General features: G+C 37.7%; 1 protein-coding gene across 3 annotated transcripts; it reads right to left on the minus strand.

The window, feature by feature from the left end:
• Positions 1-371: 371 nt before the first annotated feature.
• Positions 372-12,573, minus strand: AREG (amphiregulin). 3 transcript variants are annotated; one of them, XM_007463208.1, is made up of 7 exons: positions 12,563-12,573; positions 9,948-10,425; positions 8,518-8,766; positions 5,352-5,553; positions 4,481-4,636; positions 2,391-2,502; positions 377-632 (listed from the first exon to the last, which is right to left on the minus strand). In XM_007463208.1, exons 2-6 carry the CDS (start codon positions 10,006-10,008, stop codon positions 2,409-2,411), a joined length of 762 nt encoding a protein of 253 aa, XP_007463270.1. In that variant the 5' UTR covers positions 10,009-10,425; positions 12,563-12,573; the 3' UTR covers positions 377-632; positions 2,391-2,408. The 3 variants fall into 3 exon arrangements, with proteins under 3 accessions (XP_007463269.1, XP_007463270.1, XP_007463268.1); XM_007463207.1 differs by lacking the exon at positions 12,563-12,573 and having other exon boundaries at positions 372-630; positions 2,385-2,502; positions 9,948-10,046; XM_007463206.1 differs by lacking the exons at positions 2,391-2,502; positions 12,563-12,573 and having other exon boundaries at positions 9,948-10,196.
• Between the last annotated feature and the right edge of the window lie 1,239 nt (positions 12,574-13,812).

The raw sequence follows: 13,812 nt of genomic DNA on the forward strand, positions 1-13,812 counted from the left end.
TCTCCTCCTTGTTTACGGTGATGATAATGATGGGCAATATATTTTCCTTCTCTTATAATATCTGTGTTTACTGTCACAGAGAGGCCATGCCATGTGTTGATTTTAGAAGCTTTTATAATTAACAGGACTTGGAATAAGTTCTACATAGAATAAGAAAGACCAGTTTGGGATATTAGCATTTGTGGGAGGACTAAGTGATTCTGGTTTATAATTTTCCCACTAAAAGTGCTTTCTAAGAAAAGCAGTAAGTTTTGAAAATGAACACCAAAACTGTAAAAAAGGGAAGGAACTCCTTTTAAAATGATCATTTAAATGTTAGGAGAAAAATACCCTAAAGTCTCACAATGTCAAAACTAATATTCAAACTCTCAATCTGTTTGATTAAAAAAGTTTATTGAGCTGTAAAATAAATATATTTCCATTAAATATTAAATAAATTATTTACAACTTGAAAAAATACTTTTTATCTCCATGCATCTTTATATACAGAAATAAGACTTAGGGTTAAAAAGTGACAGTTGAAAGTTTAAAACCATCAGAATGGAAAGGTTCTGTTTTCTCTGGATCCACTGAAAAGAGGAACCAATGCATCACTCAGGTTTGTGACTTCGCAGTGACTCGGATCTGATACTCTGTTAGAAAATAAAACAAAGATAGAGATAAGCTCAATTCCAACGTACCTTTAAGAAAATGTCAGAGAATAATCAGGAATCAGAAGTTCTGTCAATTTTTTGTCTAGGATGTCTTGTGAAAACTGCTAAGAGCTTTTCGAAGACAAACTATCCCTTTGACTTGAATCTTTCTTTCACATCAGCTTTGGTTATATGCCTACTTAGGTAAAGACTGCATACGCTCAACCTGTTTCATCAAATTCTGCTTAGTAAAACTGAAGCAATAGTCATGAGAAATAGTTTTCCTAACCAAATCTATGCAGTGGATATAATTAAAAATGAAGATGAAGTGGTTCAGTGTATTTATGATATACAGTTAATTTAGGATAATTAGTACCGAGGGCATAATAATAGTAGATACCAGTTATAGGCAGCCACTATGTGCCAGCTCATCATAAGTCCTTTTCCTAAAGTCATTCTGGACCTCCTTTGAGAAATTTCAATTGCACTAAATAACCAGAAATCAACCCTTATTCATGCTGGTCGTTTTAGCTTCAGATCATTAAGCCAATTCATTAATAAGTTTTGATGAATAAGTATTGAGTATAGAATTGTCATGGATAATTATCTATTTTATGACTTATTGAGCTAATTCTGTAACAGGCTCAGAACATAGTGCCTGTGCTTAACCAATGCTAAATATACTGGTTCTCCAAGCATCTGGAGTGTTGATTAAAAATGGTACTACTGACTTAGTAGATTTAGGATTTGGCTTAGGAATATGCATATTTAACAACCATCTAAGTAGTTCTTAAGTCCACTGAAGGCAGAAAATAATAACTTAAGGATGTGACGTCTTTCCCAAATGTCTGAGGGAATGGAGTTCCTTCTTCTAACCGACTTTAAGTGTGTCCTTGATCTTACCTCCCTCGTCCTCTGGAAGTTTGCGTCATTAGCTGTTCACTTTAGTTATCAATGAAATATTCCTCTCTATACCTTCTCCCTACAACATGCTCAGCTCTCCCTCTTTACAAAAAAAAATTTAATAAGAACTACAGTATATACTCTGACCAAGCTGCCTCTCAAATCTGAACCCCTCTGCCCTCCTATTTCTTTTCTGTATAAGGGTATTCCACCTGCTGTTTCCACTTCGTCCCATTTGTAGTGCAAGCTCCTGGATGCTGGCTCTTCACCATGTGAGCACAGCCTATCAGTTCAACCTTATCTTCCCCAGTGTCATTTGAACTAGGCCATTTCTCAAACATTTCTAAAATAATCTAGCCCATATCACACTATTTATCTTCCTTTCCCTTTCTAATCGCTTGTCCCCATCTCACCAGTTCTTTGAGCCTCACTTCCAGTGCCATCTGTATGCACATCCTTTTCTGCCCCCTAAATGCCTCCCACTGGATTCTATCTCTCCTTCACTGGAAACTCCTCATATTCCACTGGTGCCTTTCTTATGACATATTTTACTTCCCCTAGTATTCTCATTCCTTACACTTTTTTTCTATCTACCAAACACTAAGTTGTTTGAGAACAGAATTTGTGTCTCCCTCATCTTTATATCCCTTATAATAGTAAGGACATAGTCCAAAAGGACATAGCCCATCCTCAGTACTGAACTCCAGCTCGTGATCAAAGAATAACACTTTAATGTAGCCAATGTTCACAGTGTATAATTAAAAAAACATGTTTTGCTCATTTTTCTTCATATAATAGATGTTATATTTTTTTAATTGTAGGATATTATATAAAGATATCTTTTAAAACTCAAACCTGTAATATTCTCTTTAGTTATGCTATGGCATGTGCATTTCCATTTTCTTGTTGAAGTTTCTTTCGTTCTTCAGCCGCACCTTCATATTCCCTGAAGTATCGTTTTCGAAGCCTTCAGAGAACAAGATATTCTACTGTTATCAAAGTTCTATTCATCTATATATTGACTGGGGTTTCATGAGTATAGGGAATTCCTTTCATAAGTTGTTATAGACCGTTTCACACTTATGGACCACTCCACCAAAACAAAACCTAAACCCAGCTAAAAGTATCATGAATGTTCTTTTCAAGGGGATCTTTGTGTTGACTTTACATAAACATATTTCCAAAGTACTGAGATTTAAATAAGTGTGCCTTGAGAAGCAAACTTTCAGAAGGCATGAAACACATCCATATCCCACCACCACCACCACCCCCGCCAACTTAGCACAATTGCCATGCACAATTGGGAGATGAAGATAGTATAGTTTTACCAGAGAAGGACTGTATGCTTGTACAAATTAATCTGAATGCTTAGTTTTTTTAAAAAAAAAAAAAACAGGCTTACAAAACAAATTGAGTTTTATTTATTTCTAAATATAATAAATACCTCTAGTTTTACTTATTACTACTTATTACCAAAAAATTCAATAGTCTGAAATGTCTTAGTGCTGTACAAGCAATTCTATTTTTAGTAGGTCTTTATCTACTAAATGTTACTATTAAAATCTTAAGAACTTTTGTTGTGATGTTTGGGGAAAAAAATCAAGCTCAATTATGAAAAAGCAGCAACTATGTCTTAGGCAAGTATTTGCTATGTGTTTCAAATTCAGGGAGAATACCAGAGAAAAGGACAACATGACAAAGTTTTTCCATACTTTTCCAAAGGATTATTAAATATCTCAACTTGAATAATTACAAGCTTAAATAATTCTTTCAAAACATCTTCCCTAACTGGCAATTTCTTCTTCTATCCTTCTATGTCAAATAGTAATGGTTTGTCTGACGGAATCTTTGCTAAATACATTTGCATATTTTACTTGAGGTACTAACAGACTAAAATAAGTTCTAGGGTGTGCAAAACAAATTTAAACCACACATAAAACTTTATGTGCATCATTAAACAGTATTCTATGTGTCATTTTATCATTATCTGATCTGAGTTTAAAATAATAGCAAACAATGGCAGAAGATAACCCCTTGTTTCCTGAATGGCAGGAGTAGTAGATCATGTACACAGTCCAGCTGTTAAAGTAATTTACCAAGACCTAAAATTAGAATAATGAGTCTTGCTTTCCCCTAAGCTCTAGTAGAGGCACGAGTCATTATAGAGCCATTCACACCCTCCCCCAACTTCCTTAATTCACTGACTTTTGTTTGACAGACAATGCCATTTTTACATACCCACCAGTGTCTACTACCTGGGACAGTCTAGTCCTAACATTCATTGGTCATGCAATGAAGTATGTGGTCTGTTATTACAAGCACAGGGAAGATACTGCAGGGATGAGACAGTAATAGAATTGTCCCTGCTTCCTATGCCATGCCATATGAAGGGAATTTATTTTAATAATTGAGTTCCCATATTGCACTTGATAATAATAGGCGTAAGCTCTAAGTATGTCAGTACACCATGTATAAAAGTCCTAACTCAGAATTTTGCATGCTAATAGGATCAGAAAACATATTTTCTTGGCTCCTGGTTTGAAGCTCTTTGTGATTTTTTAGTACCAAAGCAATATCTCTGACAACCTACTATGAACCAGGTCTTAATTAGCTTTTGGGAGGCTTGTTTTAGCTTAATATAGTCATAGACGACACCAACACTCTGAGATTTGGAAGTAACCATGAGTAGCCATATAACATGAAACAAAACTATCAATTTAAGTTCAAGAAAAGGGCTTCATGTATTAAGTTTCAATGGCGGCCCAAGTAATATCCATTTGACCATATTCTATGAGTTGTCAATGAAGTGTAAAGATATAACCAAAGATCATATGCCACCAATAGAATAACTCATCTAAAATATGATACCACATTGTGTTAGAAATACTGAAAAAAATTAACCTGGCATTATTTTATTAGGGACTTTTAAGATATGCCTTACTTACAGGAGTGTAATAATAACAGCAATAGCTGTGAAGCTCATGGCGGAGACAAAAGCAGCTATAGCTGCTAAAGCAATTTTTGATAAATCGCTGTCAGCCATGCTGTGAATCTTCATGGACTTTTCCCCACATCGTTCACCAAAGTAATCCTGATGACATCTGCAAACACCCATATTTTAAAATTATAATCACTGAAAAAATTCCAATAAATTTTATGTTTGCTTTCCAGATCATAAACGACCATTAATTCTAACAGTAAAAAAAGTCATGCCATACATTTATTTGTATTTCAAAATGATGAGACACAGAATGCATTTGAGCCAAAGATCTATTAGTATAAGAAAAGTTGAGATTCGTTTGGGTGTGATATTCCAAGACACACCTTTTCATTCTTTGTGCTCCATGTATGACCAACTGATGAGGTCAGTGACTTGTTACGGAGCTAATACATTCCACTATCATTTAATGTGCTAGCGGCTTTTGGGGGGAAGGAAGCTAGAACAACATTATATGAAATCTACCTTTAGTTCCTTTTTTATCAAGAGGTTTTGTAAATATATATTGTAAAATGATGGTTTTCACCAGGGTTTAGCAAACTATCGCCCATGGGTTAAATCTGGCCATTTGCCAGGTCTTTTACAGAATGCAAGCCAAGAATGTTTTTTCTATTTTCAAATGGCTATATTTTACTTGGCTATACGAGTACATACTTCATCTTGACCCACAAAGCCCAAAATATTTCCTACCTGGTTCTTTAAGAAAAAGTTTGCAAACCCCTGGTTTATACATCGAAAAAATAAATGGTTTTCTGCAGTTAGGGGTTTCAGACACAGTGTTAGAAATATAGAATTCTACATAATTTAGGAAAACTTACTGGCATGATACTGTTTCCAGGTGCTCTATAAATTTGCATTCTCCATGAATGCAGAAATTTTGGAATTCTGCATCACATGGATTTTTCTTCTTTCTATTTCTTCTATTTTTTCCATTTTTGCCTCCCTTTTTCTTTATTTTGGGTTTATCTGAAGTCTTTTCACTTTCAGTTTTGTCTTTCTTGGGCTTAACTACCTGTTCAACTAAAAAAAAAGATTTATTGATAACAGTCTCTCTTCACCTGGAATACCATTTTGGAGACATGAGAGCAAGAAGTCCTAGCAGTGAGAGCTCACAGGGATAGCAGCCATATTTCTCTCATTATTTAACACAACTCATACACAATAATTGAAGAAAAAGAATGTCCATATTGTGTGGCACTTAAAGATCTGAATCCCTTTGTTATTTTATTAGCTTAGAAACATATTTTGAATTTATTTGTGTCAGTAATATTATTATTGATAATAGGAGTAGTAGGAGTTCCATGTCTAAGAAAATCCATGAAATATTTTAAACAATTTTTTCACTTCTAATACATACCAAGTTCTTGGTAATGAGCATTAATTTAATTAAACCCAAATCACAGTTGAATGGATTGTTACTATCCAGATGATACAGATGAGAAAAATGAAGTTGAGTAAAGACAAGTAAATTGCACTTGGACACTTAGCTAGAAAATGGCAGTCCTGGGATGTTAAAGCCTATTATTTCCTTACCATATTATGTTTTTTCTTGGAAAAAGTTTGGTTCCATTGATTAAAGTGGGATTCGAGTATATCTGATGATTTTCTTTACTCATATTGGTCTTGTGCTCACTATCATAATTGGGAATTAGTGTGTAATACTTGAAATGAAGAAAACAGAATTCTACATTAGAGTTAATCAATTTTCTCCAACTCCCAGATTACAACAGATTATAATTAATCGATACCTTCTGGGGGCTCAGTTCTGTGATCAATCTATTTGAAAAAGGGCAGACCAGAAATATTTGTACTTGCTGCTTCATAGATTCATCCTAACTCTTCAGATCCACAGAAACCTTTGTTCAGTGTTACAGTTATGCGGGGTATAGTATACCCATATGCTAAATACAAGAAGAAGGAGTTTCCATGTTAGATCTGTGCATTTTGTTATACTAATTCCTGAATAGGTTTATCTGAGCAAGTATTTAGCAGAGTCCAGTGGAAAGAGGAAAATATCATAATGTCATAATAAAATTAGTCATAATGGTTCTGCAGTACCCATTAAATAGAAAACTCTGGAAACATAGGGAAGGGTATCAAAGACAGAACACTATGATTAAGGTAATGACCAATAAATATTATGAACATTTTAGCAGTTACTATATCAACATTAACAATAGTCAAATTAGGAGCAATGTTTAATAGGTGGCTATGCAATTTTTATATTGAAATTTCCTCTGATGATTAAGAAAAGTACCACAGATTAGGATAATTCCTCTAACAGAAGCACTTCAAATCAATATGATGTACTTCATCAGATATATTACAAATTTTAGACAGAGACAAATGGTCACTATGCTGAAGTGCTTCAATAGACATTAACCCCATGGATCAATTTTCTCTCTATTTTACAACGCATTGCAATTTTATCCACTAGCCATTTTCAGCACCAACAATTCAGTTGGCCTTATGAAATGCTAACCTGAAGCATTTTTAAGACAAAAGCTTCTAGAGTATTAACGGTCTAATCTCATCCCTCGCAAAAATAAGACTTATAGATGGACCCCTTCACCTTATGTATTATAAAAGCACAAATTCTGGGGCTTCCCTGGTGGCGCAGTGGTTGAGAGTCCGCCTGCCGATGCAGGGGACGCGGGTTCGTTCCCCGTTCCGGGAAGATCCCACATGCCGCGGGGCGGCTGGGCCCGTGAGCCATGGCCGCTGAGCCTGCGCGTCCGGAGCCTGTGCTCCGCAACGGGAGAGGCCACAGCAGTTAGAGGCCCGCGTACCGCAAAAAATAAATAAATAAAATAAAAATTAAATTAAATTTAAAAATAAAATAAATAAATAAATAAATCAAATAAAAATAAAAGAAATTCTGAAGCAAAGGAGGAAAGTGGAGTGTTCGATAAAGCTTTCCCCACCTGCCACTGAACTCAGTCACTGTCCGCATGGTGTCACCTGCTATCCCTTCACCAGTTCTGGGAGCTAGACAGATGGGGAGGATTCAGGGAAACTACAATCAGGAAAGAAGAGTCCATAAGTCCTGCCTCCATAGTGGATGCTCCTAGGATATTTAGATCTGATTTATTGATGATCTGCCCTCAAACTCCAAAGTAATATGAGGGTAATGAACAATACTGACCTCTTACTTTGGTACCCTCATTTTAAGCAAATGCTCTTTTTAAAAGTTCAGATAACAGCAAAAGAGAAGAAAATTATAGGTCACTACTATTTAACTGACAAATGAGATTTGGGGTTAAATAGTGATTTTAGCAATATAAAATCCATGCGTATTTGTCCTTTAATATTTCCATAAGGTGGTATTACTATTATTATTACCAATTTCTCGACATCTAATTCACAAAGGCTAAGATTCAATCGTTCCTCTCCCATTACTTCTTTCTGTTCCCTCATTTGTGTCAAAATGCAGTTATTTAGAGAAAAGTGGTGGTGGGGAGTGGCTATAAAAGCTGAGATACTAAGAGTGGGATGAAGGGAACTAACTTTTATTAAATTCCTACCGTGTGCTAGAGAAAAAAAAAGCTGAGATACTAAGTATATAGGACTGGTTGACGTTTAATCTGTTTCTAAGATTGGGGGTGGGGGTGGGGTCGTGTAGCAGAGTATCTGGGACCAAACAGATAGGAGTTATTCATTCTGGCTGTGGAATTTGGGGCAGAATGCTTAACCTTCTTGAGCTTTAGTTATCACATCTGTAAAATGATAACAATTCCTACTTCACGGAGTTGTGAAGATTAGACTTACTAGACATAAAACGTTTGTTAGAGTTCCAGACACATAGCATGTGCAAACAAATAGCTCTTTCCATCTCAGTTGCTAGCTTACCTACTGGGCTATACAACAGTCATACACGCAAGAAAGCCCCTGGGAGATCTGGGGAGCAGCTTTTCTTTGGAAGCAGCTTTGCTCATCCAAACCACACATCTTATAGGCTATACTGTCACCTTATCCTCTACTCACCTTTGACTAAATCATCTACAATGTAGCCAGATATTTGTGGTTCGTTATCGTACTCTTCTGCATAGTCAGAGTCAATCCCCGAGGACAGTTCGCTACTAGAAGGCATTTCACTCTCAGGAGAAATCTTACTTCCCGAGGACATCTGACTTCTTGAGGTCACCTCAAATGCATCAGCAGTGTGGTCCCCAGAAAGTGGTTCCCCTTTCCCAGAGTAGGTGTCATTGACGTCTAATCCAGCAGTATAATGGGCTATGGGAGCAAGAAAAAGGGAAGAAAAGACAAAGTAAAGCAGAATGCCTTTTCTCACCAGTCAGTTGCATTCAGGAGACAGGTTTATCGTCAAAGCAGTTATTGTACATGTGCTACTGTTTGTGATTGAGTCACTTATGAAAGCAACTTCACATTTTGCCAACAAATGGCTGTTTGTTGTGCCAGTTGCAGAGCTTCTTTCATTGTTTTCTTTTCCACAGATAGGCTACATTAATTTCCACACCCCTCCCAAAAAAATACTACCAAGTAGGCAAATTAATGTAATATAATTATTTAAGAAGTAATATCTAAATATTGTCATAACTGCACATACCAAATGCATTTGTAGTTTCTAGAATGTTACCTGTTCCATTTTAATAAACAGGTTCTAGAGATAAATACCAGATTTTCCTAACACGTGCTCACATTTTTAACAAGAGTATGTATATCAAATGTAAACAGTAGTTGATAATAATTATTCTTATTGCCATTGTTTCTTATTATTGTTCTTACGTAGAGTAGAAACTAGGGACTAGGTAAGATTTGGGGGCCAGAGTTAAGCCCCTGCTTTATCTTTTAGGTCTCAATAAAACAGCGTCAGAGTGGTACTGTTTTTTTTTTTTAACATCTTGATTGGAGTAGAATTGCTTTACAATGGTGTGTTAGTTTCTGCTTTGTAACAAAGTGAATCAGTTATATGTATATACGTACGTTCCCATATCTCTAACTTCTCCCTGGGACGATGCGAGGCCCTCTAGAAAAGTAAAAACAAAATCACTTGACAGAGGAGATGGAGAATTTAGGCAGGAGGTAGCACTCCTCGGTCCGAGACCTAACCACTCTTCTCCAAGATCTGCGGAAATCACTTCACCTCTGTGTACCTCGGTTTCTTTATCTTATCTTTATCTTTATTTGGATCACAGGATCTGTAAGTTCTCCTTCAGCTGGACTAAAGTAAGAGTACAAGGATTCTCAGGCTCCCTCTTGCTAGCCTGGAACATCTAAGACACCCACCCACTTTTCTCTTCAGCCAGGGAAGGAGGAAGGGAGGGACCATAGGGAGGGAGGGACCTCGATCACCTCCCACGGGACAGTTGTTTTGGAGAAGCAGCAGCAGAATTCAAGAGGTGCCCGCGGTGGGAGAAGCGCTGGGCAGCAGCTCAGAGCCGGGATGTTCTCACCTGAGCCGAAGAGCAAGAGCGACAGCACCACAGGCGCCGGCGGCAGCAGCGGGGCTCTCATTGGTCCCTCGGAGCGGCGGCGTCGCGGTCTCTGGGGCAACTCGGCCGGGAGCTGCTGCAGGGAGGAGGAGGTAGTGGGGAGAGCGGGGACAAGGGGAGTCTTGCGGCCGTGCTCGCAGGCCCGGCCGGGCTCGGGCGCTGGAGGCAGCCCCTGAAGCTCGCCTCGGGATCCCTGGGCTCCGGCTCGCGCGCAAGATGTGCGAACGTTCCGGAGGCGCGGCGCGCACCTGTAGCTTTATAGGCCGGGCGGGGACCCGGGCATCGCCTGTGACGTCACGGCCGCCGCGGTGGGTGGAGGCGGGCGGCAGCCCCGGGAGAGGTTACTACCCCCAAACCACACACGGATGCCAGGCGCCCCACCTTCTGGGACCGTAGAGAGCCGCTGGGAGGAAATGAAAATTAAACCCCTCGCTGCAAGCTGAAAAAAAATACCAGATCTATGTTCAAGGGAAGGAGTGGAGTTTAGGTGCTAGATATCTGACATTCAAATATCCCGAAGTTTTTCTGAAAACCCTCCGAATATACTTCGGTTGATCTAGTATTACAACAGACAGGGATTAATTAGAAAAGTTCCATATTAAGATGTAAAAGTACTTTAAGACCAAGAATGACTTAGCAATAGCCCGATGTCTTTAACAAGGATAATGAAATGCATTAAATGACTAGAGAGCACACCTCCTAATGAGAAGCTGCTTTATTTACCATATCTCAACCGGGGCTCTTTCCCACCCACTACTAAGTGGCCAGAATTTCCAACCACCTCCTTTCTGGTTTCTTTATATGTCCCAGGACCCTCGTCAAAGTCATTATTTATTGATCATTTATTTTGCAGAACAGTACACTAAAAATATTACCAGTACCATCTCATTCAAAAACCTTGCTAAGTATCATTTTCCCTGTTTTACAAGAGGGACTAATGTCAGCTTTACAAAGCAAGGAGGACTTTACCCAGCTGGTCATGGCAGAAGTCAGATAGATTTAACTTCAAGTTCATCTGACTCAAAATCTCTTTCCTTTCTGATAAAGGGATTTAGACTAAACTTCTCTTTGAAAAGAGAATTTCTGGGAGAGAATAATATTTAACATAAAGGAATAATCTCTACAAGTAGCATGTTGGCATTTGGATGAAAGGTGGTCCCAAGATTTTGCCTCTGGAATCCCAAGATAAAAAGGCCCAGCTTTTAGGGCCCATTTAGAAGCTAGTAAGGCATTTTAATCATGACAAGTAGATAATATGAAGGGAGAGGGAGAAAGCTGCTTAATCTAACTTTGATGTAGAGACAACTCCAGAACTGGACTTCTCTTGACTTGAGGAATCGAAAAAAGCACTGTTCTCTCAGTGTTTCTTTGTCCTGAAGATATGTAGCTCTTCCGTGACTGTTCCAGTAAAACAGCTCTTTTCGGAATGTGGGCCACAGTGCATCTTTCCTAATTCTGGGAAACTTTTTAAAAGCTATTTATTTTTTAATGACACGTCATAATAAAGTAGGCTAAAGAGTACCATATGGTTAGTAGGATAAAATAAACAGTCATGAATCATTTCTTCTCTCCTATTGGACACTTGTGGAGAACATATTTTGTGTAATCCACTTGTTTTATGTTTTATGCAGGGAGGTAGTAAAGAGGGAGATTAAATGATGACCTGATCTCAGTAGCTCAATGAGGTGAGAGCCAGATGCATAGGAAAGTAATTCTGTTGCATCAGATGAAAAGAAGGATTGGGTGCCATGAAAAACCAGGATGCAGTTTAGTTTTGCCATGTGTATCATGGAAAGTTCTGTGGAAAGATGGAGAGGCCACTCAGTGGCCTTCCCAGCAGAAAGTGAAAATGGAAAGAATACCTGAAGTCGAGGTGTGACTGAGAGCCGAAAAGCAGACTAGAAAGATGACACTGCCCATTCCAGAGTGAAGCAGGGGCCTGCGTGGTCATCGTTTTTGGTGAATGAGGCAATTGTGATTCAGAGAGATTCACAGTCTTACCTGCAGATTTCAAAAGATGGAGATTTTGTTTAGCTTGCCGGCTGTCAGCCTACACTGGTGCGTCTTTCTGCTCTCATAGGCTTTGATTTTGTTCTAGTCCCCTTCTTCCCTTTATTATTACTCCTTCTTATTGAGGTGAATGCAGGTTGTGCATATCTGCCATCGAAAGTGTTTTACTTTGAAGTGAAAGGGGCTCTTTACAATGGAAATTGTTCTGTCTTTTTCCAATTGGAAATTTAGAGGGTGATAATTTACATTGGTGTGGAATATAACATGGCATCATAGGGACAGAGTGCCTAGATTCAAACAAGTTGGGTTTTCATATACAAATTCCACCATATAGTAAGTTACTTAATATTTGAAAAATTCGGATTCCTCATCTAAAAATAGGAATAAAGATCCCTGCCTGCTGTTAAGCAGGTTAAATGAAATAAGATACATAAACACCAGCACAGATCCTAGCATATGGTGAGTGCACAATAGATGGTAACTATTATTAACCTTGACATTATGATAGTTACATTATATTAATCACATTGAAGAACTAAGTGACTCTTATAAATGCAGCTACTCACAGAGTAAGTGAATAACCTCCTCCAATATTTTCAAGCCATGAACTTTATACCTACTTCACATTAAGATTAAACATTTTGAACATTTATGGTTCATCACAAGGTATCATGGGCGTCATCATAGTTGCATCACAATGGCAGCACCCCTGATGACTCATGGCATTCTGGAATATATGCATGAGAAGGAAACCAACCCCATGTAAGTGTGGGATTCTTTACATTCTGCATGTTAGGTTGAGACAAGGAGGAACAATTGCAAGAATTTCAAGCAGAGAAGCAACTCTTCTTTACCCTGATAAATTGATGGTTCCCTCATCTAGTACAAGGTTAAGGGCAGCCCTAAAGGCAAATGTTCCTAGCCAACCATACTCATTTTGGTGCCTAGTATCTGGATCCTGATAATATTTTATATGTATAGTGGAAAGAAACTCACTTTGACTCTGCTAAAATGTGTGCTATAGAGCCCAGAGTAGAATTATGTGTTTGTTCATATAGCTGATCTTGAGTTTTTACAGATAGCACCAGGGGCTGAGTAAATATTACATCATGGTCATTGTTATGAGTCAACAAATGAACTCCCAAACTAAAATTAAGAAATTCTCTAAAATATAAGCAACATCTCATTTATTAATAAATACATTAGCTCCATTTAGAGGTCTATCATTTGCTACTTTTCACCTTGGAATTTATCCATTCTAAAGAATACACAATTTCTAGTTCCTTCAAAAAGAGACCTTAAATGAACTTGATTTATCTTGACAGAATAAAATAAATTTACTTGCCCTTTATATCTTTCACATGATGGCTTTTGCAGAGCAAGGACTAGCAGATGGGACTGAAAGAAGTGAATGAGTTGGTACAGTGGAAACTAAATAAATGTAATATACAATTAACTACATTTATACACACACAAAAAAATCAATCCTCTAGGTAGTTCATTTACTCATCAAATATATTTTGAGAACTAGGTACTCTGTTAGGTTTAGGCACTGGGCTAGAACTTTGAATAAGTCATAGTGTCCTTGTTTATAAGGGCTTTACATTCTATTAAAGGGAAACACATAATAACCAAGGAAACAATACACATAATCAATTTAGGTATTTAGAAGTGCTAGAAAGGAAATAAAATGTGTGATATAGAGGACTTGGGATGGTGGAGGAAGATGATAAAAAGAAATACAAGATAGCTCCTACACTTAAGTAGCTCACATTTTCTCTCTAGAGGAAACAGATGGCAGGATAAAAAGGAGAGC

The sequence above is a fragment of the Lipotes vexillifer genome, unplaced genomic scaffold (genome assembly GCF_000442215.2).
Source record: "Lipotes vexillifer unplaced genomic scaffold, Lipotes_vexillifer_v1.1 scaffold872, whole genome shotgun sequence".
Lineage (NCBI taxonomy): Eukaryota > Metazoa > Chordata > Mammalia > Artiodactyla > Lipotidae > Lipotes > Lipotes vexillifer.